Source organism: Chroicocephalus ridibundus, chromosome 2 (genome assembly GCF_963924245.1).
Source record: "Chroicocephalus ridibundus chromosome 2, bChrRid1.1, whole genome shotgun sequence".
Lineage (NCBI taxonomy): Eukaryota > Metazoa > Chordata > Aves > Charadriiformes > Laridae > Chroicocephalus > Chroicocephalus ridibundus.
The window spans coordinates 164,815,272-164,841,764 of NC_086285.1; the positions used below are offsets into that span (position 1 = coordinate 164,815,272).

General features: G+C 43.0%; 1 protein-coding gene across 12 annotated transcripts in view; it reads right to left on the bottom strand.

Moving 5' to 3' along the window:
* The window catches only part of PTK2 (protein tyrosine kinase 2), a 222,768-nt gene that overhangs the window by 10,409 nt on the left and 185,866 nt on the right, over positions 1-26,493 (bottom strand). For 11 of the 12 annotated variants that reach the window (XM_063327608.1, XM_063327605.1, XM_063327606.1 and 8 more), the window contains 5 exons: positions 20,071-20,182; positions 17,178-17,264; positions 15,842-15,979; positions 14,075-14,206; positions 4,494-4,556 (listed from right to left, as the gene is read on the bottom strand). In XM_063327608.1, coding sequence (XP_063183678.1) covers positions 4,494-4,556; positions 14,075-14,206; positions 15,842-15,979; positions 17,178-17,264; positions 20,071-20,182 — 532 coding nt within the window. Of the gene's footprint in view, positions 1-4,493; positions 4,557-14,074; positions 14,207-15,841; positions 15,980-17,177; positions 17,265-20,070; positions 20,183-20,842; positions 21,230-26,493 lie in introns of those variants that run through there. The other variant, XM_063327610.1, reaches the window with a different exon arrangement.

Genomic DNA, 26,493 nt, shown 5'->3' on the forward strand with positions numbered 1-26,493 from the left:
CTAACCTGGTTTCCTCCTTGGTTTTGTTGCAAAGTCAAGGTCAATTTGCTTATTCATCTGGAATTATTTATAATAGACTGAAGTGACTTTCCTTGGCAATTATATTTATAAAACCTTCATGCCAACCTCAGTCGCCGAGGCGAGCAGCTCCAATGACAGCACGATTGGCAGCAGAGGGCTCTAGCGTGGTGCACAGGGGGTTCCTGAACCAGGGGAGCCTCAAGGGAGCTGAGACACCCACCAGGAGCCCCCAGCTCATGCCACAGCAGCTGAGGCCTGGGCAGGACCAGGAGCAATGGTGGCCAAGCCCCCACAGCAATACAGAAACTCCCCCCCGGGGAGTGCTAGTGGCCAGTGTGTGGTGGGGCAGTTTACACGGAAGAGTCTTCTAACTTTGCCAGCTTGACCAGGGAGCGATGGTGTCCACCCAGCAGAAGGCCACGTCCTCTCTAAACTCTGCATCCACCACAACTCAGGCAGCTTTGCAGACACGGCTCCGATGGGAACATGCTGCCACCCAGGTGTCAGGCTGCGCCCTGCTCTCACACCAGTACGGGACGACGGCAGTGAGCAACCTGGGGGAGGTGTGCCCAGGGAGAGGAACTCCTCTGCTCGGTGACAGAGCTCCGGGAGGAGGTCAGAAGGTTGAGGAGTATCAAGGAGTCTGAGAAGGAGACAGACTACCGGAACTGACACTGCCATCCCTGTGACAGATCTGTCAGGCAGACAGGACACATGATACGGAGGATTCCCTGTCCCCTCCCCACCCAACAGAATGCAGTGACTTGAGGGATAGGGGGCAATGGCGACAAGTTCCTGCCCGGTGCAGCAGGTGTGTCTTCTCCATGAAGACTCCACCTTCCTGGTGCCCTGGAGGCTACGAGGTATGAGGCTGTGCAAGTGGAACCGAACAATGACGAGGATGATGATCCACCTACGTTGGAGGTGTCACCAAGCTTAAGCCAACCTATGTCCTGCGTCAAAACCACAACGGAAAAAAGACGGATCATTGTCATAGGAGACTCTCTTCTGCAGGGAACAGAAAGCCCAATATGCCAACTGACCCACTTCTTAGGGAGCGAAGTCTGCTGCCTCCTCGGGTTAAAGATGCCCAGGTTAAAGATGTGATGCGAAAACACCCTACCCTGGTATGGCCTTGGATTACTATCTGTTATTGCCTTTTTAAGTAGGCAGTGATGAAGCCACGACAAGAAGTCTGAGGGCGATCAAGAGAGACTTCAGGGCCTTGGGACAACTGGTTAAGGCATTAGGAGCACAACGAGTGTTCTCCTCTATCCTTGTGGCAGGGAATGATGAGGGAAGAAACAAGAAGACCAGCTGATCAATAACTGGCTCCACGAGTGGTGTCACCAGCAGAATTTTGGGTTTTTTTATCATGGGTCAGTCCACACACCACCAGTCCTGCTGGTGACAGACGGGGTGCACCTTTCTCAAAAGGGGAAAATGATCTTTGTGCAGGAGTTAGCAGGGCTCATCAAAGGTGCTTTAAACTAGATTTGAAGGAGGGAAGGGATAAAATCAGGCTCGCTAGAGATAAGCCTGGAGGTGGCACGCCAAAGTTTGAGGAATGATGTGCAAGAGGAGCTACAAGCTTTGTCCCAGTTCCAGAGCTACGACATCACTGGCGTAAGCGAAACCTGGTGGGATGAGTCCTGTGACCGGGGTGCCGAGATGGACGGTTCTGGGCTCTCCAGGAGGGACCGGCAGGGCAGGCGAGGCAGGGGAGACACTGTGTGTAAGGGAGGGGTTGGACTGTACGGTGCTTGCAGTTGAGTCTCCGGGTAAGGATGAAGGGAAAGCAAATAAAGTGGATGTTGTTGTGGGAGTCTACTATTGACCACCCACCTGAATTAAGGGGTATCTCCAGATCAACTGCCTTTGATCTCTAGATCAACTTCCCAGATGTCAACTGGGAATATCACACAGCGGACACAAACAGGTCCAGGAAATTTCTGAAGCAAACTCAAAGGACACTCATGATCATAGTTCAGCATTTATTCAAAGTTTCAGCCTGGCATTTTTCGACATTCGTGTTATGGTTTTAAAATCACAGCCAGATCTGACAATGGCTAATGTTGCCCAGCACTTCATGAGGCCTGCTTTCAGCTGCTCAAAAATTTTTCAAATTTTAACTGTATGAAATGAAAATTCCCATACTTCAAGCTCATTTCTACCGGTTTGCTATGGAAAACTGTGTCAAGAAGCACAACTTCCAGAAAGTAAAGTCACATAAAAATGTATTGAACAGGGAGAAATCTGAAGTTTTAAGTTTTGTAGATGATATTCTATCAACACTTTAGAGCAGAAACGTGAAGGCCAGAAGTAAAGGAGGATATTCACCCTGCCTACTCCAAGTCTGTAACTACAGACTTGAAAAAAATCAAAAACTGAAACCCACAGGCTGATCATCTCACTGTCATACAGCTGCCCTCTCCAGTTAGAAAAAACATCTGCTTTCTACCAGGACCATCACTCATGTCATTAACTTAGATCTGTGCTAATAACCAACTATTTCAAATCTTGTAAGCGTGAGGGAAAAGAAAGGGGGGGTAGAGAAGGAGAGGAAAATTCCAATAGAACAATTCTTGCATTTTGACTTCCAGAAAATTGTGTATTAAAAGGGTACGTCAAAAGAATGTGCACAAAGTTATGCAGCCGCGTGCTCATCAGGTAGGAACCACTAAAAAGGGGGTGATAACTTTTCATTTGTACCACCACATCCAAGAGGAGGGTCGTGTATTACTCCTTCTCCCTCCCAGCATCCCCGAAATGCGAGATGCTGCTGCTGTGAGCAAGAATCAGAGCTGCCGTGCTTTCTGCTCCCGCTCCAACTATCACAGCCACTACTCAAATAAAAGGTCACTTTGTGGGAATGACACCTCAGTGAACTGCATTCTGCCCCCACCACTGTCACACAAATCTCTGTGTTACACTGGACAGTTATTTTATCGTAGCTCTCCTAGAAATGACTGCTGCCTGTTTCTCATCCTCTCGGTGAGAAACTGAGACTGACTCACAGAAGCATCAGACATTTCCCACGGCAAACAAAGTCAGTCAGAGTTATGTTCTGAATGTATTAAGAGCTATAAAAACGCAAAATCAAACTCTGGACCTAGAAATATAGTTATCACGAATTAGAGTCTCTTTAAAAACTCATTTTGTCAATGATCGCTAAGTGTTTTCTTCACACTCTTTCAAATGGGGTGTGAAATTGTACTACCTCGTCTGGGATGACAGGACTTCCCCTACAAGCAGTTTGAGATCTGGGGGTTGTATTTTTTATTCTAATCCCAGGCAGTCGCGCTGAAATCAAGCACAGAGAAACCAGCTGGCTGCAAGGAGCTGTGCTTTAAACCCACTGCCACCGACAGTCACCTGAATCGAACCTCTGACACGACTTCAAAAGCGCCAGGTTATCTCAAAGCATCTTCACGAGTAGCACAAAATGCAGCGGTACTTTACTCGCTCTTATATAAAGATGCAACAATAGCAAAGACATAACCGTAACTAATCGTCTTCTCTGATTTCATGGAAAAAATCTTAGCAGCTTCCAGACATGAGTGTCTCCAGAGCCCATGCTGCAGTGTGTCATTAATATACTCATTCATGATTGTACTTTGGCTGCAAATGCAGGAAGAGTCACTAAATTCTTAGGTAGTGAAGAAATCCTGAAGCCAAACTTGTTAGTTTACAATTGCATCCCCTAGGAAGTGCATTTAAAATATTAAATCAAATATTTTAAAGGTGGTCCCTGGGGACAAACAGTAGATGAAATGTCAGGTTTCTACCATTAACAGTCCCTGGCCCGACCCCTCCCTTCGATCAGATCAGGATGATTCAGAGATTCCAATGGCAATTAAACAATTGGAGAGCCTTTTTTTAGTTAAACAGACAGGAGTTAAGCCGGTAAGAAAGAATACCACAGCTGCAGCTGTTGTCTGGCAATAAATGAACAGCTATGGGGTTTATTCCATTTGTTTCATAGCGGATCACTTACCCCAACCAGATTTCTGGGTAATACAACAGTAACATTTACATTCCTTGTAAGAAAACCCTTCAGATATTTAAACAACTGCAAAAGTTATTTTAATCCTGCTTCCTGTTGACAGAACTTGCAGAAAACTATCCACATTTTTAAATAAAAAGCCCAACTATACAGCACATGAACATTTCAAAATCCTTGCGACGTATTTGTGGAAACATTTTAGTATTTGTTTCAACAGCAGCTTCAAGGGGGGAAAAACCCCAACAACCCCCCAGTCCCCTGAACCGCTGCATGAACAATTTTGCCAGGGCTGCTGTTCCCACAGAAGCTGAGCCTCTTGGAAAGTTGTAGAACCATGTAATAATAGTGGAAACATTTAGCAAAAGCTTTAAATCATCGCCCGTACTCAAAGCAGGGTACAACACGTTCTACCAGCAAAGCAGAAAAAGAGGTGGGAGATGAGAAGATACGCCCCCCCTCCACTTACTGGGCCCTGGAGACCTCCGTCCTCACGGTCGATGCTGCTTCTGGAGAGCCGCACGTCGGGTTTCTGAAACAAAAATCCCAAATGTCATTCCGTCCTCCGCTTACCGGTTCACGCGACCTAGGCTTAAAATCATTTTAAAGGCAGGAAAATACTGTTAAAAAATTTACACTGACAAATACAGATGTCATTTCACATTCCAGTCTATACAACACCCCCCCCCCCCCGCTGCCGCGACTACGCGCTGCTGCAACTGCAGCTACTGAAACTCCTGGCAGCCGCCTCTTCTCAGCTGCTCCTCACCCCCCCTTCTTGGCGCACGTGGAAAAATGCTCGTTTTAAATATTGATAGTACCATTTCCCTAACACAACATTGGAAAACCTGCATTTTGATTTTCTCAATGGCAGCAAAAGTTGCTTTCTTTTTTTTTTAAAAAAAATCTGTTTGCTTCCCGACAGCAAAATTTCAAGCCTGGAATGAGAAACGCCGCGCATTAATTCCCGCTTCCTGCCTGACGACTGCTTATATGTACTTGGCTCCCTCTCCAAGCCTGCAAATGGGGCCAATTACTGGAGCTCTTTCAACACGGCATTTGGCTACAGAAAGCTAATAAAGACATCCAGATGCATTGTTCTCCTAATTTCTATTTTATATGTTTTAAGCAAGATATAGGAACCCGGGGCTCGGTTGTTTTAAAAAGACCACACCAATTTTTTTCACACAGAAAGTCATTTTTCTCATCTCCCCAGCAAATCCAGGTATGTTATGTTTATTCTTTGAGGACAACATTAATTACAAGGAAAGACATTAATTAATTACAATGGAAAGACAAAGGAAGAGTGGATGTGAAACAAAGGTTAACACTGATCTGAAGACACACATTCAAGCTTTTCTCCTGCACTAATTCTGGCACAGAAACCGAAGAGGATTTATCTGACTCTTCAATTCACTCTCCAACAAGGCTGGATGAGGAGTTAATGAAAAGGGATAAAATGCATATCCACATCAGTGTAAATATACTTCCTTCATCTCTCTGGTTCTATATATACACATAAAATGGCCACAGACAGCATGAGAATGCAAATATTTTATTTAGACAAATGTAGGCGTGTGAATCCTGACTGTAACTAAACTGACCCCAAGTTCTTTCAGGGTCAGTTTTGGGGGACAAATATATTTGCTTCTTGTTCAAAGCTACTCCAGATCCCTTTCCTTCTTTCTTTCTAAAAGCACTAAGGAATAATTCCAACTTGCCCTAAAAACCCAGCAGGGCAGACGGCACTTGCAAAGATACACTAACATCGATCTTTTTATCATTAAAAATACTCCAGTTGTGCTGGTGGTCTGTCCGAAGGGTTTACACTTTGGATTTTCATTCAGTTTTTCTAGACTGAGTGAGGCAGAGCCAGAGACAGTCGCTGCCTGAAAGAACTTGCAGATTAAAAATAGACAAATCATCCGAGACAGGGAAATATTTAACCCCATCTTAAACACGAAGAACCGAAGCAGACACAAGCAAGCCATTTCCCAATGTTTCTCTGGGAATGCGTGACAAATCTGATGATGAAAGCTACCACTGATGAATTTCTAGTTTATTTCCTTATGATGAAGGAATTTTTTCTGATTAAAGTCTCATTTGATATGGGTATGTTAAATACTTCCTTAGATAGCTAAAGTAAGTTGTATTCTCATCATAATTTTAAGCTAAAGCAAATCGCTATCCTTTTTTATCTAAGCATATGACTAACTACATTTCTGTTACACTGATGTTCACAATTTGCCTTCGTTTCACCGTCGTTTCTAGCCGGGGAAGTGCCCAAAGTCTTTGGAAATAGCCACAGACTATTTTATCATAGGGGTCTTTAGTGCTCTTTGTGCTTTTACCAATTTACTACTCCAGAAATGCACCCTAAACCAGACTCCAAAGATAACGAAATATTGAGCAGTTTAAAAGATTCAGAAGCACAAAAATACACACCAGTCTAAATAACAGATTTTTTTTTTTTAGTATTATAAGAAAAAAATTAACAGATATCATATCCATCTCCTCCCATCCTTGTCTTACTAACAAGGTCCTCCTCCCTTTCAGCATCTGAACTCTCGAAATGCCCAATTCTACCCAGTGCCAGGATGGGACAATCCTCCAGAGGACTCGAGTCTCACCATCGACCTAACACCGCCAAGTCCACCATTAAACCATGTCCCTCAGCACCACGTCTACCCGTCTTTTAAACCCCTCCAGGGATGGCGATTCCACCACTGCCCTGGGCAGCCTGTTCCAATGTTTGATAACCCTTTCAGTGTCAATTTTTTTCCTAATATCCCGTCTAAACCTCCCCTAGCGCAACTTGAGGCTGTTTCCTCTTGTCCTATTGCCTGTTACCTGGGAGAAGAGACCGACCCCCACCTCGCTACGACCTCCTTTCAGGGTGACGAATCCTTTCCGAGAGGCAGCTAAAGGGACTGGAAACAGGGTGGTGGGTGCCGAGTTGCTCTGTGTGCGTTTCTGGAGAACATTTGTGGCACTTGTTGGGGAACGACTGTCTTGAGAGTCCATGTACAGCAGGGAGATGGGCTGGAGGGGGAAGAACCCTCAAGACGTGAAGTTGTGAGGCCCCCAAGGTGAAGGCGGCTAGTAAGAGTGTGTATCTACAAAGGCCCCGCTTAACGCTCTCGTGCAGCGTAAGACTTTCAGAAAATGAAGCCTTTAGGAAACCGGAGATTTAGGATTCCAGCTTTATCTGAAGAAGTTGTCACTCGTGAATGTGTTTTTCAAGCCTTGAAGCTGAGCAGTGACCGACTGATGACAAACTGTCGTCAAATGTGTTTCACACCCACATTCTGGTGGGACTTCTCAAGCACACAAACCGCAGTGCTCTGAATTTTTTTTGTGAAAGCACCAACTGTACTAAACTAAAATGTGAGTTTAAGCAAAGCCTCTTCTACTTACCGTTATATTCATTACAGATACGTATTTAAGGGAGGAACTATATGTTGTTAAAATCTTGCATAAAATCAAAATCCTTCAAAAGTAAATGGATTTTTTCCTAATAAATAGTTTACTGTCTGAAATCTTTGGAAACATCAAGAGGACTTTTCAGACAGGATGCGCATGTTGACAAACTGGAACATAATCTACTTTATTTCCAGTATTTCTGGTCACTCACTAATAAAAGAACATGTAAGTCTTGGCATTCTCAGGACATGCCAAATTGTAATGTCTTGGTGGGATTTTCTCAGGCTAAAAATTAAAATCTTATTTTAGCAACAGCTCACATCAATTACATTTGAATTGCAGTTCTCAGCGTCAAAATAGGACAAAACCACAACTATGTGGGAATTTCAGAAAAAAACAAAACCAAACATGATAAGGAAACTATGCGAGCTATTTCTTCTTAACCTACCATAGGAGAGGACTATGAATTTCTTAGCGCAACCCTGCTCTCTCTGCTGAGGAGTTACTAAAAAGCATGCACGTATAGATCTTTATTTTATATGATTAAAAACAATGCCACATTATCAGTACAGCCACAAATGAAAGGTTCAAACTGGAAACCAAATATAAATGAGGAAGCGGGTAATTAAACAGGCCCCAAAGAAGAAAAGTGTTCTGCAAAATGTTCAGAGAAAGTTAGCAACGGCGCCAAAAGTTACAGCATAGAAATCACTCATTTCACTATACTGCTGAACTTAAAAGGTCACCCTGAAAAGGCACAGAATGACACAGTTTCTTTCCCACAACTTCTCAAAGCAAACTAACTAGCTGCCAGTTCCCAAGGCGCCCTCATGGCATGACCACCACCATTGGTTTCCGATCTGTGGTTACACAAGATTCTCCTTTGTGTCAAATGCCATATTAAAATACAGAAGGTAGACTCTCTCCTAGAACGAATTAAGAAAAAATAATAAAAACATCATAGAATCATAGAATTGCCTAGGTTGGAAGGGACCTTTCAGATCATCCAGTCCAACCATCAACTTAACTCTGACAAAAACCATCACTAAACCATATCTCTAAGCACTATGTCCACCCATCTTTTAAATACCTCCAGGGATGGAGACTCAACCACTTCCCTGGGCAGCCTGTTCCAATGCTTAATAACCCTTTCAGTGTAAAAAATTTTCCTAATATCCAATCTAAACCTCCCCTGGTGCAACTTGAGGCTGTTTCCTCTTGTCCTGTCACCTGTTACCTGGGAGAAGAGACCAACCCCCACCTCTTTACACCCTCCTTTCAGGTAGTTGTAGAGAGTGAGAAAGTCTTCTCTCAGCCTCCTTCTCTCCAGGCTGAACACCCCCAGCTCCCAGGATAGTTTTTGGCAGTTCCAAACTTGTGTCAAAACTCACAAACGAAAGCATCCTCAGGGGGCCTTTAAAAATGATTTTAACGCAATGAATTAATTTATTTGCTGTTAAATTAATTCTACACGCCAGAAGTCAGGGCTGGAAGAGTAACATACCGTACTGTGGCCCTAACGGAGTAATTTGCTCCTTATGGGCTGATTTTCTGTGTGCACAAATACTGCATGCTGGGCATCAGTGCGAGTATGGCGGCACGTGTGCCAGACTGCAGGGTAACGGGCCAAATCACACACAGAGTCGCACAGAATGGTTCAGGTTAGAAGGGACCTTAAAGATCACCCAGTTCCAACCCCCCTGCCATGGGCAGGGACACCTCCCACCAGACCAGGCTGCTCCAAGCCCCATCCAGCCTGGCCTTGAACACCTCCAGGGATGGGGCAGCCACAGCTTCTCTGGCCAACCTGGGCCAGGGGCTCACCACCCTCACAGGAAAGAATTTCTTCCTGATATCCAATCTAAAACTACACTCCTTCAGTTTGAAATCTTCACCCCTCGTCCTATCATTACACTCCCTGATCCAGAGTCCCTCCCCATCTTTCCTGTAGCCCCTTTAGGTACTGGAAGGGGCTGTAAGGTCTCCCTGGAGCCTTCTCTTCTCCAGGCTGAACAACCCCAACTCTCTCAGCCTGTCCTCACAGCAGAGGTGCTCCAGCCCCCTGACCATCTTCGTGGCCCTCCGCTGGACCCGTTCCAACAGGTCCACGTCCTTCTTGTGTTGAGGACTACAGAGCTGGACGCGAATCTTCAGTTCCAGCGAGCTGCAAGGGCCAGCAGCAGCGAGGCCATTCGCAATTGTGGAGCACTGTTTTTGGGGATGGAAGTTGTTCCTTCGGCTTCTATATGCTATGCACTATGTACAAGTAAAATCTTGATTAACCTTCGTCAATTTTATATTTTTGGGGTGGAAATACCCATATGATCAAAGAACAACCCAGGAGAAAGTGCAGAATGAGAACTTCATGAATTTCTTACAATACTGCCTGTGTGACTGAGATCCAAACATTACAGGATATAAATGAGCAAAAACCTCATTCCACGAGTAAGACTCCTTACGTAGAAGACCGAACAGACACCCACGTGTTTGATGTTTGTTCTGCAGCCATCTCAGCCCTCCACCTGCATACGCCCTGGGCAGAGACTGTCTCCTGTAGTTACCTGTATTAAGCTTTAAGTGCAGTAAGGCTTTGTCTCCCCTCCAGCTTCTTCAAAAATAATTAAGATATTTCTATTCTCCTTCCTGGAGATGCCGATATCCAAAGCCCTCTTACGAAGAGAGCATGAAAGCTCACAAATTTAATCAGTGTATGTTAAAGCTACCAGACTAGTGTGCCACATCCCCTCTCTATCAGGGGGTGGGACGGAGTGTCAGTCCTGGGAAAAAATTCCCCCCAAATCAACCCCTCCATCAATTCTCTTCTTGCTTCCCAGTGGATATATTTGGTACAATTTAAAATTAAACACTTCTTTACGCTTCACTTCTCACAGAACAGATTCATTTTCATTCAGGAGCTTCCCACAAAGAGAGATTTGTTTGTTTTCTCTTTTTACAGCAGAGTTTCAGAATTCTGGATGCTGTTACAGCTGCAGCTTGAAAGCAAAATTTCGATCTCCTTCCAAGCATTGACGAGCCACAGGTTCTCAAAGGACCAGTTTCAGGCAAACTGCTTACACAGATAACACCCTCTCCCAAGACTGGCAAATTTCCATTTCAATGCCATCGCAATTTAATTCTTCAGCTGGGGTGTCTTTTCTAGCAAACACAGCATCAGTGCTGTTTAGACGTGTACTAACATGCTTTGAGAGCTGTATTTTTTTCCCCTGTAGAAGCAGCAATGAATTTCAAGTCATGAGCGAGTTGGTGTTACTCTGGGGAAACAAAAATTGTACTAACAGGAACCCCGCTGAGGATTTTTCTTCTTGTGGCAGGGTCTCACATTACATGATTTGCAGTCACTCCCCGGTGAGTCCAATTCTCAGCAGCAGAAGTGAGATACACTGTAGGAGTCTGAAGGCTGTGTAAATAGAGCTGCTTTTCAAAATAGCCAGTTTAAATTGAGAACACGGCACTGTATGGTTACATAAGTTAAAAATTAAAATCTGGCTCTGCTCTCTCTATTGTTCTCTGTGCTCAAAAGGAAAAACATTCTTCTGAAACCTGCCTGTAGCAGGCAAGGGACAACGCGCTTCAGCACAACCATTTTATCAAAATCTAAAGGTTAGTGTGGAGAGGTGTCGCAAAGCAAGCGAGAGACATGACAACAACTTTGAGAAAGTAAGTTGCTTCTCCTCCCGAAGTCGCCTGGAATGAAATTAGTGAAGTCCCTTCTCCCAAGAGAAGAAATGTCACAAGTTACTCACTGAAGGACATGGATCAAGGAGCGTGTGTGTGTAATATATGGATTATTGTGTAGTGATAGAATGGGGGTAACGGTTTTAAATTGGTAGCTTTAGATCAGATATTAGGAAGAAATTCTTGACTGTGAGGGTGGTGAGCCCCTGGCCCAGGTTGCCCAGAGAAGCTGTGGCTGCCCCATCCCTGGAGGTGTTCAAGGCCAGGCTGGACGGGGCTTTGAGCAGCCTGGTCTGGTGGGAGGTGTCCCTGCCCATGGCAGGACTAGATGATCTTTAAGGTCCCTTCCAACCCAAACCATTCTATGATTTCTACACTGGACTTGCATTTGAACTCTCATGTATGAACCGTGGATATCCTTCAGGAGATCTGCAAGGCCTCCAAGAGTGAGTCCCCACAAGTGACTTTTCTACTATCTTGATTTTTTCAGGGCTAAACCTAGAAAACCGCATTCCTTTTCCAAGAAACACCCATTTATAAACTGAAGATTCCTCTGATGTACATCCTGCTATGGGTTCAAATATACCCTGTAGCTATCATTAGCTTGTTTAGCTTTTGACCCAGTGTATAAATCTGTAACAGGCATTCAAATATAAATCTAAAGTCTCTAGAGTCAAAGTGTTAATGCAGTAAGAAAAAGAACTGAAGTCTCTCATGGATTCCAATTCCTCATTTTAGCCATTTAAGTTCATACTTCCACTCACATTTTCTCTGGTTTTTGCCTTTTTAACCCTCTAAGGTTTTACATCATCCAAATCCAGCTCTGGCAAAGCTGCAGAGCTGTGGAGCTGCTCACAAGTCCATCAGTGCTAGTTCTCCTGAGTAGGCAGTGGCAATAAAGATAGTGTCCCCTCGCAATAAAAACTAACACATAATGAAAACACAGTAATTCTTTTCCAACCATATGCTAAGACTGTGTTATAGATCAAGAGAAAAACAGCAAGTCTCTCCTCGAGCAGCAATTCGGGGGATGATAAACATCCTAATGGTTCAGAAGCTGAATCAAAACAGAGTAACAAATACAAATAATTATAATCTATTCTGCAGAAAAAGCCAGAAAGTTCAGAAAGATCAGAAAGTTTTCTGCAGAAAGTTCTCACACACGATCTACTGCCACCTGAAATCACAACGCCTCATTCTCAGTAAGCATATTAATTCCTCCAAAAGTTCTTGACCATCTTGAAAGTTTTAACCGACAATGGGATCAATTTGACTTCCTGGGCTTGTGAAAGTCGCAAGCAACTGGTGCCACTCAAGACTGGAAAAGCTAATGCCTAAATTAGGGAAGAAATTTTCCTTCCCCCTCCCTCTCTTCAGCTTGTAATAAATTGGACAAAGCCATCTGAGTACAGTGGTTTCTTTACGGTCGTCCAATGGCAAACCGCAAATTCCCAAGTGCATTCATGAGGAAACCAGCCAAAAGCAAGCTTCAACATCCTTTATCAGAAGTAACAACTTAACAATCTGGATCTTGGATAGAACGTGTACTGGACATGGAGGGCATCTATCACTAGCTCTCAACAGCCAGTAGGGATATATCCTACCTTGGTTGTCTTCACAGCCAGCAGCTGTTCTGAACACTTCTGAATACCACACATAACTGAACCCCTGAGAGACTAAGACAATTCAGCTGGCAAAGAATAAGGCCTTGGTAACACCGTCTACGTACAAGATCTGCTCTCCATTCCCGCCCACCGGCTTCCCGTAGAATAAAGCATAACTTTTTACTTTCAAGGAACTCAGTGTCCTGGATTCAAGATCCCTAAAAGACTGTTTCGAGTTCTGTGAGACAATCACGACCAGCAGTTTTGGTGTCTAAATTAAAAAATAGTTCATCTGTACAACTACGATTTTCCTGGAGACCTGCCCTAGACAGCGCAGAGAACTCTTACAGAAACCACAGACCATTATCACCATCCGCTATAAATAGAGAGCACATTTATTCAAACTTACCTCCCGTAACAAACCTACAGCACCTGCCTTTATACAGGCACATTTTGTAACTATGTACAACATAAAAGGCTTCCAAACCGAAACATTCCTTGAAATACATTTTTTAAGACCAAACATGCGACTGATGTTTGTCACAAGCTTCGTCACAACCTGTAGCACACCACTGTAAATTATCCACCTCTCACGTGAGGCTCACGCACCCATAAGCTCCCCAGCCCGAGCCTACACAGAGTAATATGCTACCAGAAATCTTCTGCTCCATCTGTAGCCATCGCTCTCGAGTAGGAGAATTTTAACACATTGAATTTTGAAGGCCAGGAAGCCAGAGTTGAACTAAAAAACATGCACCAGTGGCACTGACAACAAGAAAACACGGAACTGCAGAGAAACAGCAACAGAAGATCCCATTATCGATGCGTCTCTTCTTTCTCCCTCTGGTGATGTTCAGAGCTTTTTCCCCACCTCACAGAGCTCTCCCTTAAATTATTTCTTCCCACTAACGTGTCTCATTATTCCTCCAGTGCAAGACCGCTTACGACTCCTCCTACAGTCAGGGTTGTTTGACGGCTGATGGTTATCCCTTTTTTAGGGGCAGAGTACGCACAGATCTGTCTCCTTAAGAACAAACAGGCCATCTCCAAATTGGCACAGAATTATACCCACAACTTCCCACACATAAATACTCAACTGGATAAAGTGAGACTGACTAAAAAACCCAGCTGTTCAAGGTATTTATAATCCAGGACATGCTTACTAGCTGAACATCTAACTTAAAAACTGCTTCCAAACCTACATTTTGGTAGTGACTCCTATGTTCAGTAAATGCTCTCATTTCACGGAATTGATTAGTTTTAGCAAGCTGCAATAAAAAATGAAAAATCATAAGGAATTACAAAGCACTATGAAACAAAGCATTACCAGGAATCGTTCCTCTTTTTCAAGCCAGCGCTGATCTTCTTCCATCTCCTGTTGTTGTCGTATCAATCTCTCCTCCATCAGATGTGTGGGTAGAACCTGGCCCATTCCTCGTATGTCCAAAGTGCCCGAATCCTATAAAACAGAGTACGTTTATTCAGTCTCACGACTTCAAATTTATATGAACAGCTGCAAAAACTCACAGATAATAAAAGAACAGATTTTTAAAAGCCCAAATGCAGTCAACCAGAGTTCCTTCAACTCATTATAAACTGAAGCAGACCATCAGAAGAAACTCTTTCCAACTACAAACATTTTATCTGCCTTGCTCCTAAGCACTGGAACCAAAAAGATTTGAAAAATTCTGTTCTGTTTTTCAGTAACGTTGTCACATCATACATTGCACTTCATTTAAGTTGGACAACAAAGACAGATTTATCTATTTCATTTTCTTGGTCTTGAGCAATAATCTAACCCTCCAGTTGTTAAAAAGCTGCGAGATACGTTTTTTACTCCAAACAAACACGCTTTTCAGTTTTAGCTGACACTTGCAAAGCATGCCACAAAAACATTTGTCATGATTTTTGAGTAAGTTTTTAGGCATGTCTTAAGCTTACAATACTGAATATACCGTATCCCAGTGCTGTCTGGGAATCATTAGCAAGTAGTGTACATATTCGTATTCTTAAAGAAGCCAAGGGGAGTTTGGTAACAAACTTGACTGAGATTGTTTGTAGGTACCCAACTTCCCAAGCTTTTGTGAATGTTTTGGCTGTAACTTCTTATCACGAACACGCGCAAAGCATTCACATGCTTCCACCAACACTTTATTCAAGCCCAACGTAGTTAAACTAAGTTGGTTCTCCTGCTAATAACCTACAGGGATGCTGAACTACGTGGGACTACAACCCTCAACTATACACGGCGTGAACAACAACAGCACGGCAGCAAGTAGCAAGGGCAGACTATATGGGCGAACCAACCAAGACAAGCAGAGGAAACTGAAGACTCGGACACCTGTCTGCTCGCCTGCATTCAATGGGTAAGCCTCGGTGACCAGCCCAACGTTTATCAGAGGCACGGGGAATACAGCATCGGTTAGAGAGGAAACGGATTTAAGATAGAAGCTGCTCAAAGTGAATCTTTGTGAGAGGATAAAATGGAATGAAAAAAGTACAAAATACTGGAGGAGAACAGAAAAAAAAAAATGACGGAAGGTTAAAGGGGGAATTAATTTGATGTTCCTTGCAGCAGCTCTGTGCAATGGTGACAGGCTGAAAAGCACCTAACAGGAATGCAACTCTAGAACAGTTTTGCAGACCATTTCATTTTCTGTTCTGGATAAGCTACAGAGAAGCCTCAGATACTTTAGCTGTGCTGGCTATCTCCCATGAGAGGTATTTTTAAACAATAATGATACTACGTATTTTTACGTGAGTGGCCCTATCTCTCTTAACAGCAATAAGTTTCAGTAAAGCCTTCTTTTAACAAATGCAAAATATCTTCTATCATTCAGTTAAGATAATAAGTAGTAATAACTTCATCGAGAATTTGTGTAAAGAATATACTTTATGCCCAGCGCCACACAGGAGGATTTGTTTCATAAAGAACAGAATTCAGTCATGACTCCCATCCCACTGCAGTAAGGCAATTTAAAAAATACCAGAGAAACACTTAGTTTTCCTACAATAATCTCCAGATGCACCTAAATAATAAAAGAAGTGTATTTACTGTACAGAGCGCAACAACAGATGTGTCAGTTCGTGATACCTCCATGTTTGGTTGCCACACTGATATTTCCTGAGGCCGGTGGTTCCAGGAATCTGCTTGATCCAAGAGAGAAGCCTGCCCAGGATAAATGCTGCCTGCCATGGCTGGTATCCCATGAGAACCGGGGTAGCCAGACACCTTTAGGATTTAAAAAAAAAGAAATAAAAAAGAAAAAAAGGGTTCTATTAGTAAGACTTCTGCTTCCCCATAATTAATAGCTCCCCGCCCCCCAGGGGAGCAAATATGACTCAATTCAAGCAGTCACTGAGAGGGAAGAGGGGAGGCAACATCAGAAGGAGGAAGCCAAGCCAAAATATGCCACAAAACCTCTTTTTTAAGTCTCTGAGGATGCCTATCATAACGTAACTATTTGAGGATAACCATAACTAGATAGAAATACACTTCTTGAGGATAACTATCGCTATTTGAGGATGCCTGTCAAAACGGCAGCATGAGAAATTATGTTTTAACCTTTGCAGTCAAGAAGATCAAAGTCCTCCGAGGAAGAAAAATAAATGTATTGATATATTTGTAAGAGCTACACACGCGGAGCTCATATTCAAGTTAACAGGAGCCTGCACACATCACCCTACAGAGCCCTGTAAAAATGTACCCCCCAGTGTATGTTACAAGCTTAAGTCTTGAGTGACAGCCCATAATTAGTGTGCTAAGCTGTGCAGCCTGAGAATGTCTCCACAGGAAAATCAAAGTAGTTTTAATGAGTATGAAGTACTCATTAAATCAACGAAAACCTCCCCCTCTCCATGGAAAGAAATAATCTCAATTGAGACTGCTGTATACGGCTGCAGCTTTGAACAAACTCAAGAATGCTTGAAGTACTTTCATGACAAACTTTTGTTTTAAATTTCTTCAGCGGTGTTAGGAAGAAAAGCAAAATCTGCGAGTAATAGGATGCGGTAGATCTGAAGGCAGTTATCAGCCACCAGAAAATAAACCGTTTCAGAGATTCATCAGGGAGCAGAGTACCAATAAGTCCAAGGGAAGTCCACCAGACAATGCCATTTTATAAGGCAAGTCATTTTATAGCTTAGCAGGAATGTAACAGGAACACCACACTCCTTCAATAAAAATGAAAATGTCTGATGCGTTTCATTGTAGTTTTAGGAACCCGAGCACCATATCAGATATGAAAGTATTCGCCACCTGGAGTAAAGCTACCAGGCTCAGCTCGGTGTTCGTTCTGATGTAAACCAAAAACAAGTTAACAGAACTCAATGAAACCAAACCGTGTAAGAAGTGAATCAATCCCACCAGCTGCAACTGAGTTATAAACCCCACGTTTGAAAAAACGCGCACACAGCGTTAGATGTCATACCTGGTAATGGTTCGGCTGTACCATGTGCTGTGGACTTGGATAAAACCCTTCACTGGATCTCGGACTGGGGTAGCCAGGTCTACTGGGCTGTAAACGTAAAGGAATTTTTAGAGACTTTAGAAACAGAAAACTGAAACCAGAAAATTACTCTTCGCTGAGACAAACATTTACAGGTGGTGCACCACAAAAGCAAGCTCAAACCCCGCCCCCAAAATAAATATTCTAAAATGACTAACACTTTTTACAACAACTAAAATTAAGTTTTCCTCCATTTTTCCTTGGAAATGGAAGCAGCTGAATTGTTTGCTAGGTATGTCAATAAATAACGCTTGCTCTGTGAATTCTTTGTGCATATTTAATTGCCTGCACCAAATGACCTGCTGTGGGCTGTTTAACTCTAGAGGGGACATCAGCTAAGAACATAATTATTAAATCAAGTTTCCAGGTGCAAATATAGCGTTGTTTTAAGTTCACAATCTGCAGCACATAAAGTTTTGCGAATAATTTGATGCTTTTGTGACTGTTCCCAAAATAATGCTTTTACTTCAGTCAGAACACAAATCGAGTTGGCTTGTTTAGCAGGAATATTTCCCCTGGTTATTCTGAGGACTGAAGTTCGTTCTGATAATTAACTTCTCTGTAACTAATTGCCTCAACATGGAAGGTGCTTCTGACCATATTCTGAACATGGGCGGTACATTATCCAGGCTTTGCTTTGCAACCCATTCCCAGGCAAGGAAAAACAAGAACGAACCAGCTCCTAATAGAAAGGAGAGCTAAAGAACAGCCATCAACCAAGAGTCTTTAACCTGACCATCTTGCTTTGCCCCTTCAGGAGAAGGGCAATACTTTACACATGAACAAACAAGACGTACAATGACAGGAATACAGGAGAAAATTCACCAGAAATTAAACTGCATGAAAAGAGCAGGTATAGAAATTTCACGCTACTGAATGCTGTAACGTTGGAAAACGTTGCTCAGAACATGTTTTTATCTTCCAAGTAGAAATGTTCTCTTACTTTGCTTGATATTAACCTCCCAAGGTATATTTGGGTTTTTTTTTTTGAAGAGGAACAGTGCTGCTGCGTGTTTCAGGACTAGAAAAATCAATCCAAGAGGGGAAAAAACCAACCCAAACCTCAGTGTTCTGCAAATGGGCTCCTTCAGTCCTTCTGGCGCTTAAAGGCGACCACCACGTTACTACTGCGAGATTGCGGAATTTTATCGTCACTTTATGAAAAATGTCATTATCACTCTGTACTAGGGTATCTTCTGCCTTAGGTTTCTAATTGAACCCACTGTGAGATACAAGTGATTTCGTAGTACAAATTGTGACAGCTATGAATTATTTGAGAATGTGTAGGAATTTAATGCTATAAATAAAATGGAGTTTAAGACCTATAAAAACCTGAAACTTTTCTAATGAATTGTTGGTAGAAAAAAATCAGTTGTCACCATCAGAAAATTCAATAATAACTGAAGAGATACTTAAAATCTCTTATCTGTGAAATTCAACTTGTTCAAATGTTGTTAGTACGAGCATCCATATTTTACAGAAAAACACTGTATAAAAAAAACTTAGCAACAACTGCATCACAAATACAGTGAGGACGCACTGACCCCCTCAAAAAAAGATATGCAGTGTCAGAATTAATTTCAATCTTAACACCTCTCAAGTGTTTCAGTTTACACATCACACCCAAAGCTCTCACGATAATCACTTCACGGTGTAGCTCATATATTACATTAGTAAAAGGAACTTATTCTATTTGGATTAGCTCCAAAGCTTCAAGACTAAACAAACTCTTCAAACCAGGTTGTAAGAATTAAGTAGCACATTGTTCCAATTTATGCAGTTTATCTGCTTCTGTAACTCGGAACATCGTCTTTATATATATACACCAAATCCTGCTAGTTAATCTCGGATGACTAAACAGGTTGAAGGACTGTTTTTAACTCTGGAAAGAAAGCAGCAATTCCACTGCCCGTATTTCTTGGTTGCCGCAAAGCTATCGAAATGCAGAACCGAGCTCGGAAATACATTAGGCAACAACCTGGGGATGGGGAAAAAAACCAAACCAAACCAAAATAAAAATAAGGTGCCTTCCTATGGCTGTTAGGGGATGCGCGCAGCAGAAGGTGCCACACGAGTAATACCGACACCATTATTAGCACCAGAGCTTGAGTAGAGAGCTACAGGAATCCATCACAAACTGATCAGAACGCAGATAATATTCCACATTACAGCGGTGACTGCACAGACTGAAATCCTTCAAAATACAGGCTCAGTCCTTCAAAGTGCAAAATAACGGTGATGGGAAGCAGAGAAGTTACTGAGAGAAGAGAGAGCTCAGCAACCGGCGAGGTGAGATGGCCACAGCTGCAAAACACATCAGCGACATCCAAACAGGACAGACATGGAATGAAACAAAATCAAGCGTAAACTAAAACACTGAAGGTGCCTGGACGCAAACCCCTAATTTTCTGTCCACAATAAGGAAAATGCAATCAGTTGATTTCTATGCTCTCACTGATGTGTTATGAATAAACTTCACAGTGGTGTGACGGCTTGCTAGCTAAAGTTTCACAGGAGTGCTACAAGAAAGAAGAAGAAAGAAAAAGCTACGAAACAATTTTGTGGCAACTATGGTAGTATTTTACAAGTTAAACAACAAGAAACAGAAAACCGTTGGTGCAATGTTATAGCATGGATCAGTTCTAGTAACGGTTCAAGCAGAGCCAGGTCATTTCAGGCAAGTATTAGCAGACGATGACAAAATCGGCCAGAATGCCGTTGTTTGAACAAACCTATCAAAGGAGGCTGTGAAGAAATAAACGGAATGAAAGGGTTTTTTTTTTCGTTTGTTCTTTAAACACACATAATTTGCTACCTTGGGAGGAGCTTCATCTGATCCTCCTGAGTCCCAGGATACCGTGACTTGTCGCCTGGATTCCATTCTCATTCGTTCTTCTTGCTGCAGCTTCTCTTCCTCCAGTATTGTACTAAGAAAAATGTATTATATTTAAGTAAAACTCCAGTTCAATGTCCGACAAACCTGTCCCCAGAGCTCCCACATTTTTCAGACTAATGAATACTATTCGACAAAGTGAATGAGAGCCGAAACACAAACTTCTTTTCCTCATATTGGTTAGGTTTCGGAAAATCAGTATCAGGAAGAAATAGTTCTGTAGGATTACCTGTGTGCTTTTAGTAACAGAAGCAGCACGAGCTTTTAGAAAGCTGTGGTTGATCTTGTACAAAAATTTTTTGCATGTCAACAGCTCTTTTGATGTGCAATTACACAAAGAAATCCTTGAAGACGATCAATCAAGCACTTAACTTGCACAAACCCTTATTTTTCACAAGAAAATATTCTACTGAACTGCTGCAAAGGTTCAAAACAAACCGAAAATGTTCTTTGCTGAAACTCAGAGCTTCAGATCACTGGGATTTTCTTTCTTTTTTAAACAAAGCAGTCAAAAAACATTTTAAATACTATGTCTTCAGCTCTTACGTTTTAGCCTAAGCAGGAACACATTCATCAAACTAATCTAGCAAAACAGAAATATCTCGCGGTATTCACTCAGCTTATAAACGTTCAGGTCAAAAGGCGACACTTTCAGCAAAGTACAAGACAGTAGTAAAACTGGTTCGCTACTTACCACTGTTCTGACTATTAAAAAGACTGTTTGAAGTTCAACGTGATACTGCTGCCCCCACAGCAGCCTCCTCCCAGTTCTGCTATGTGGATTATTAATGTTGGATATTTGCCATTTGAAAAATACGCAGAATGAAGCTTTGAAACAGGGAGCTGCAAATTCGCTGGAGCTGCACGCTACGTGGATAGGCTGGAGATGTGAGTAGGGCTGATTATTTACATATCTCTATCCCCAGCGTAAAGATAATCCTGTAAAGGAGCTATTCCAGCTTCTTTATCACTCCAGAGTTTCCAGAAACAAAGCTAGGTTCTGAGTTTATAATCTCCTCTTCAGTCTGCTAAATAACCACCCAGAATTACTCATACGGGGGATGAGATCAACTCCAGCAATCTATTCTAATCTTGGAACTTTACTGCTTATTTCAAGGCTAAATTCCTGCTTGGTTGGAGACGAGAACTTTGCTTTCCCTTACTCAGCCAAAACAATAAAATAAATCTATGCCACTTCTAAAAAGCAGAGAAGTCATCTCGTCTCACTGCAGCTAAACCAAGTTTCTAAGCATTGCTGCAATTTCCATCCATCATTGCTGAAGTAGCAGAAGAATGTGGAACAAAAACAAAATCAGACAAGTTATTTGCAAAAGTCATCCTGATGTAACCACCACGGAAACACAGCTACAGCCCAACGGAGGGAACTAAAAAGAGAAAATCTTTTTAGTTCACTTTTCTCTTCCTTCAGAGTATGGAAAATGAAGTATTTCCTACTTGGACCCATAAAGAACTAGCAAAAAACCCCACTGCTTTAAAGCTGGGTCACACTTCAGACACTGGGCATGCATTTTTATGTAGCATGAGAAATGAGCCAACATGCATCCGTGGCCATGAATCATGACTCTGATCTTTCAAGAAATACCTCAAGGTTTAAAAAAAACCACAACAAAACAGCACAAAAAAAAGAAAAATCCACCCAGACATTGCATGAATAAAATATAGATTTTTAACAAAGCTGCTGATGCGGCAGTTGCTCTAATCTGAGCAAAAGAGTGGAACAGGGGTAGGCTAAAAGCAGGTGACTAAATTTAGAGATGGCTTCTTGACAATTCGTGGCCATGGGTATAATTTGTCACAGCAGAGTCCTGTTTTTCCATGAAAAGGAATGAAACACCAACACCTCCCTGCCTTGCTATCAAAGCCCTTTGATCTGTGGTGTCCTGGTATTTAATACAATACCATTAACTTTAATAATATCACTGGAAATCACAAATTTCTACCGAAATGACTTGTTTTTCGTAACATAGGCTCAGTTTTTTGCCTTATGACTCTACTTCATCCCACTCTTCCCCAGGCCCCTTCCCCAGCAACCCAGTAACCAGCCTGGTCAGGGGCTGATCAGCTGCGGCAGAATTTGCACTTGGATGCCCTTGAGTACCGCTGACAAGACTATAAAACAGGAATGCCTCAGAGAAGCATTACTCGAAAAAAACCACAAAGAATATAAATGACTCACAGAAACGTCTTTGTTTTTACAAAGGGAAGACCAATCCATAGACGGAGTAAGAGCGTGCCAAGAAATATTTTTGACTTTTTCTCAGTGCAGCTGCTTAAGGACTCTGAACAGTTTATTAGAATCTGCAGAAGGTCAGGAAAGTCAGATCTAGGCATATTTTCCCAAACTGCACATATTTTTAGCAGCAAAGACGAGCAAGCAGAGAAGTATTTCTATTCATAAGATTGCCCTAGCAAATCTTGAGGTAGCACAGACAAACTTAACTCATCTTCTTGGCTAGGTTAAATCTGATGAAAATCTCAGCTATTAAAAGTTTGCAAAATTGATAAACTTATTTCCTTTACAAAGAACCTTTTTACTGGAACTGGCCATGTGACATTGAAAAGGCAACATCTACTGGGGGTTTATCTGCAATACTAAAACATTTCCTTACATTTCCAAAGGCACAGCAATATCAGTGTGCGCTGCAATGGTGGTGTGGGACCCAAGAGCAAGTGCTGACCCTGAACAAGCAGCTTCTTTATTTCTCTCTGTGGTCTCCCACCACCAGAAATGCAAACCTGGATGCAGATGAGTGACTTAGAATCACAGAATTACCCAGGTTGGAAGGGACCTTCCAGGTCATTGAGTCCAACCATCAACTTAACTCTGACAAAAACCATCACTAAACCATATCTCTAAGCACTATGTCTACCCATCTTTTAAATACCTCCAGGGATGGACACTCAACCACTTCCCTGGGCAGCCTGTTCCGATGCTTAATAACCCTCTCAGTGTAAAAATTTTTCCTAATATCCAATCTAAACCTCCCCTGGTGCAACTTGAGGCCATTTCCTCTTGTCCTGTCGCCTGATACTTGGGAGAAGAGACTAAAACCTCTCTACCCCCTCCCTTCAGGTAGTTGTAGAGAGCGGTAAGGTCTCCCCTCAGCCTCCTTTTCTCCAGGCTGAACAACCGCAGCTCCCTCAGTCGCTCCTCACAGGACTTGTTCTCCAGACCCCTCACCAGTTTCATTGCCATTTTCTGGACACACTCCAGCACCTCATTGTCTGTCTTGTAGTGAGGGGCCCAAAACTGGACACAGCACTCGAGGTGGGGCCTCACCAGTGCCAAGTACAGTCCTGTCTAGTCCAATCCAGTCCTACTCACCACACTGTTCCTGACACAGGCCAGGACACTGTTGGCCTTCTTGGCCACCTGGGCACACTGCTGGCTCATATTCAGACGGCTGTCGACCAACACCCCCAGGTCCTTTTCCACCAGGCAGCTCTCCAGCCACTCTGCCCCAGGCCCGTAGCGTCCATGGCGTTGTTGTGCCCCAAGCACAGGACCCGGCACTTGGCCTTGTTGAACCTCAGACCATTGGCCTTGGCCCATCGATCCAGCCTGTCCAGATCCCTCTGTAGAGCCTTTCTACCCTCACGCAGATCAACACTCCCACCTAAGTTGGTGTTGTCTGCAAATTTACTGAGGGTGCACTCAATCCCCTCCTCCAGATCATTGATAAAGATACTAAACAGAATTGTCCCCAACACTGAGCCCTGGGGACACCAGTCGTGACTGACCACCAACTGGATTTAACTCCATTCACCACATTTCCCCATATTGCCCTAATTTAAAGCCACTTTCATATGGACATTATTGCTAACGGTCACTGTCAAAGAGCAAAAGGCTAACAAAGCATTTTGCAACCTCCACCATGTATTTCAGGTATGTGCTAAAATAGTTTTTGGCAGGATGCAATGAAAGGAGAGGACTCAAACTACCCTGCCTCTTATCAGTTTTGTTCCTTTTATTTACAAGCAATATCAAGTCCCACATCAAATGCAGTCATGAAAAGGCTCGAGTCCAGTTCTCATCAGTTAATTATCTTACTGTTGCCATGAAACCAGACTTTAGAAGTATAAATAAGTCTCTTTTTTTTGGCATTCTTTATAGAGCTGTATTAAATAGGTGACCTGCAGTGCTGGGGGGCTAGTGGGGTCATCCACTCTGGTAAAACCTGTGCTGCTTCATCAGTGACCAACAGAGGGCCGGACTCACGCCCTTACCACAGCAGGGATACAACTGCTCTTTATTTTGCTATTTTCAGTAGAGAGAAAGCATAAGCAATAGGTACTTTATACAAAATTCATTCAATGATGCAGTGAAAAATGTCATCCAATTGCATTTTTAAATTAATGTAAATTACTGTAAGGCTCAAAATTAAAATCCAACTTAACCTCCAGCACAAAACATTACCACCCAAAGGGACATTTAGTGCACGACCACCCACAAGCACAAGCCTGGGAGCTGATTTATAAGAAAGTCTGTGAGTACACTGATGTTAATTTGGCAACACACACCTGCAGCATACCAAACAGAGCAAAGAATAAATTAAATTTAATAATACATGCATGTAGGAGATAGTTACATGCATGGTTACAGCGAGCGCATGATTATAGTATAGTAAGTGCATGGTTATGGCAAGTGGCTAGGAGTCACTCTGAAGGGAAAAAAGCGATATTGCATGATGTGGGTACAGTAAACACTTTGCAAAGGGCCTCTTATTTACCATGTAGTGCAAGACTAAAAATCTCTTCGACACGAAATCAGCAAGGCAACACATGCTTCCTGATTAAAATACCACAGATGCTAATTGTGGCCCAGTCAGTGACAGAATCGCAGGAGTAGCAGGGTAGCACCTCACTTTCCTGACTTATTCTCAATTTTGCCACCCGTTAAAATTGAAAAAAAGGACTCAGGGTGAGAGGAGGAATTAAATTTGGAAATCCACAACCCGCCCATTTGTTTCTGTGTTTGCTGTGAAGACTCACTCACCCCTATCCACTTTGGACAGATCAAATGTTATAAAACATCAGGCCTTAACACTACCCTAATAACGCCGTATAAATTCTACAGAAATCAGCATCTTCGCATTGCACAAGCAGCTGCACGTAAAGCTGTGCAAAGCAGATGTTACTACGAAATGGGGAAAAATAACAGAGAACACACCAAATGCTTATGCTCCCATCAGTGCTATTTCAGATGCAGAAAAGAAGGTTTTTTCCCAAAGCCACAGACTTTTTCTCATTAAAAGAGAGAGGAATGTTGCACTGCCGTCTCACTGGCTTCAAGCAAACAACTGCTCTGCTCTCAGCTTGAAAAGACTACCCTGGAGATGATCCAGAACGAGCAGCAGCAACACCACACAGAAAAGGCCACCAGGGAAATGGCTTGTTTTTGCAAGTTCATGGGAATTTGAGTTTTGAAACACAATCTTTCCTAGCTGCCTGAGAGCGCCTCATCGTACGGGAATTGGCAACCTTTCCAACGAGACTCTGCCTGCGAGCAGCGCAAAGAAGCCCTTAAGGACGACCGTGCTGCCTGACTTCCAGGAGATAAAGGTCACCAGTTTGGAGTGGCAGAAAACTCTCTGCTTTGGCGCCAATAGAGTAAAAACTGGATTTTAGGGTTGCTGTGGCCCCAGGAGAGAGCCTGTCCTCTAAACAATGCTCCAAATCTCCCAGCATGACTAGAGGAGCAAAAACCCACCCCCTTGGTGCAATTTTTCATCTAGAACCAGAGAATGGTTTAGGTTGGAAGGGACTCCGGGAGGTCTTCAGTCCAATCTGCTGGTACCGCTGAGCTCCACGCATGGCGAGGTCAGGTTGCTCAGAGCCTTTTCCAGTCAAGGTTTGAAAGTCTCCCTGCATGGAAATTCCAGAGTGTTTCTGGGCGACCTGTTCCAGAGCTTACCCCGCACACTGGGAAACATTGTGATTTGTAACTAAGGAGACTGCGCCTTGTTGCATGTCGTGAGCGTTGGTTCTCGCCCTCTGTCTGTGCATTTCTGAGGAGAGCCAGGCTCTTGGGCACCGGCCTCTCCTGGTTAACTGGTGATACCATTCCATGTCTCTCACTATTTTCCCCTCTCCCACTCCAGACTTACGCTGTTATAAGTGTCGCTGCCATCACGCTCTGTCTGAGTGCAACCTACATTCTGTTTCAACCCACAAAACAATTACTTTTACTCTGGATTTACTCATGCTCTTCCCTTGCTGGTGAGATACTCTCCCTGCCTGGATTTACACACCATACCCATCTTCCTAGTCACATTTTCTTTAGGGTTTCATTCTCCTCCATGCCAGTCAGCTGTAAGTTATCAG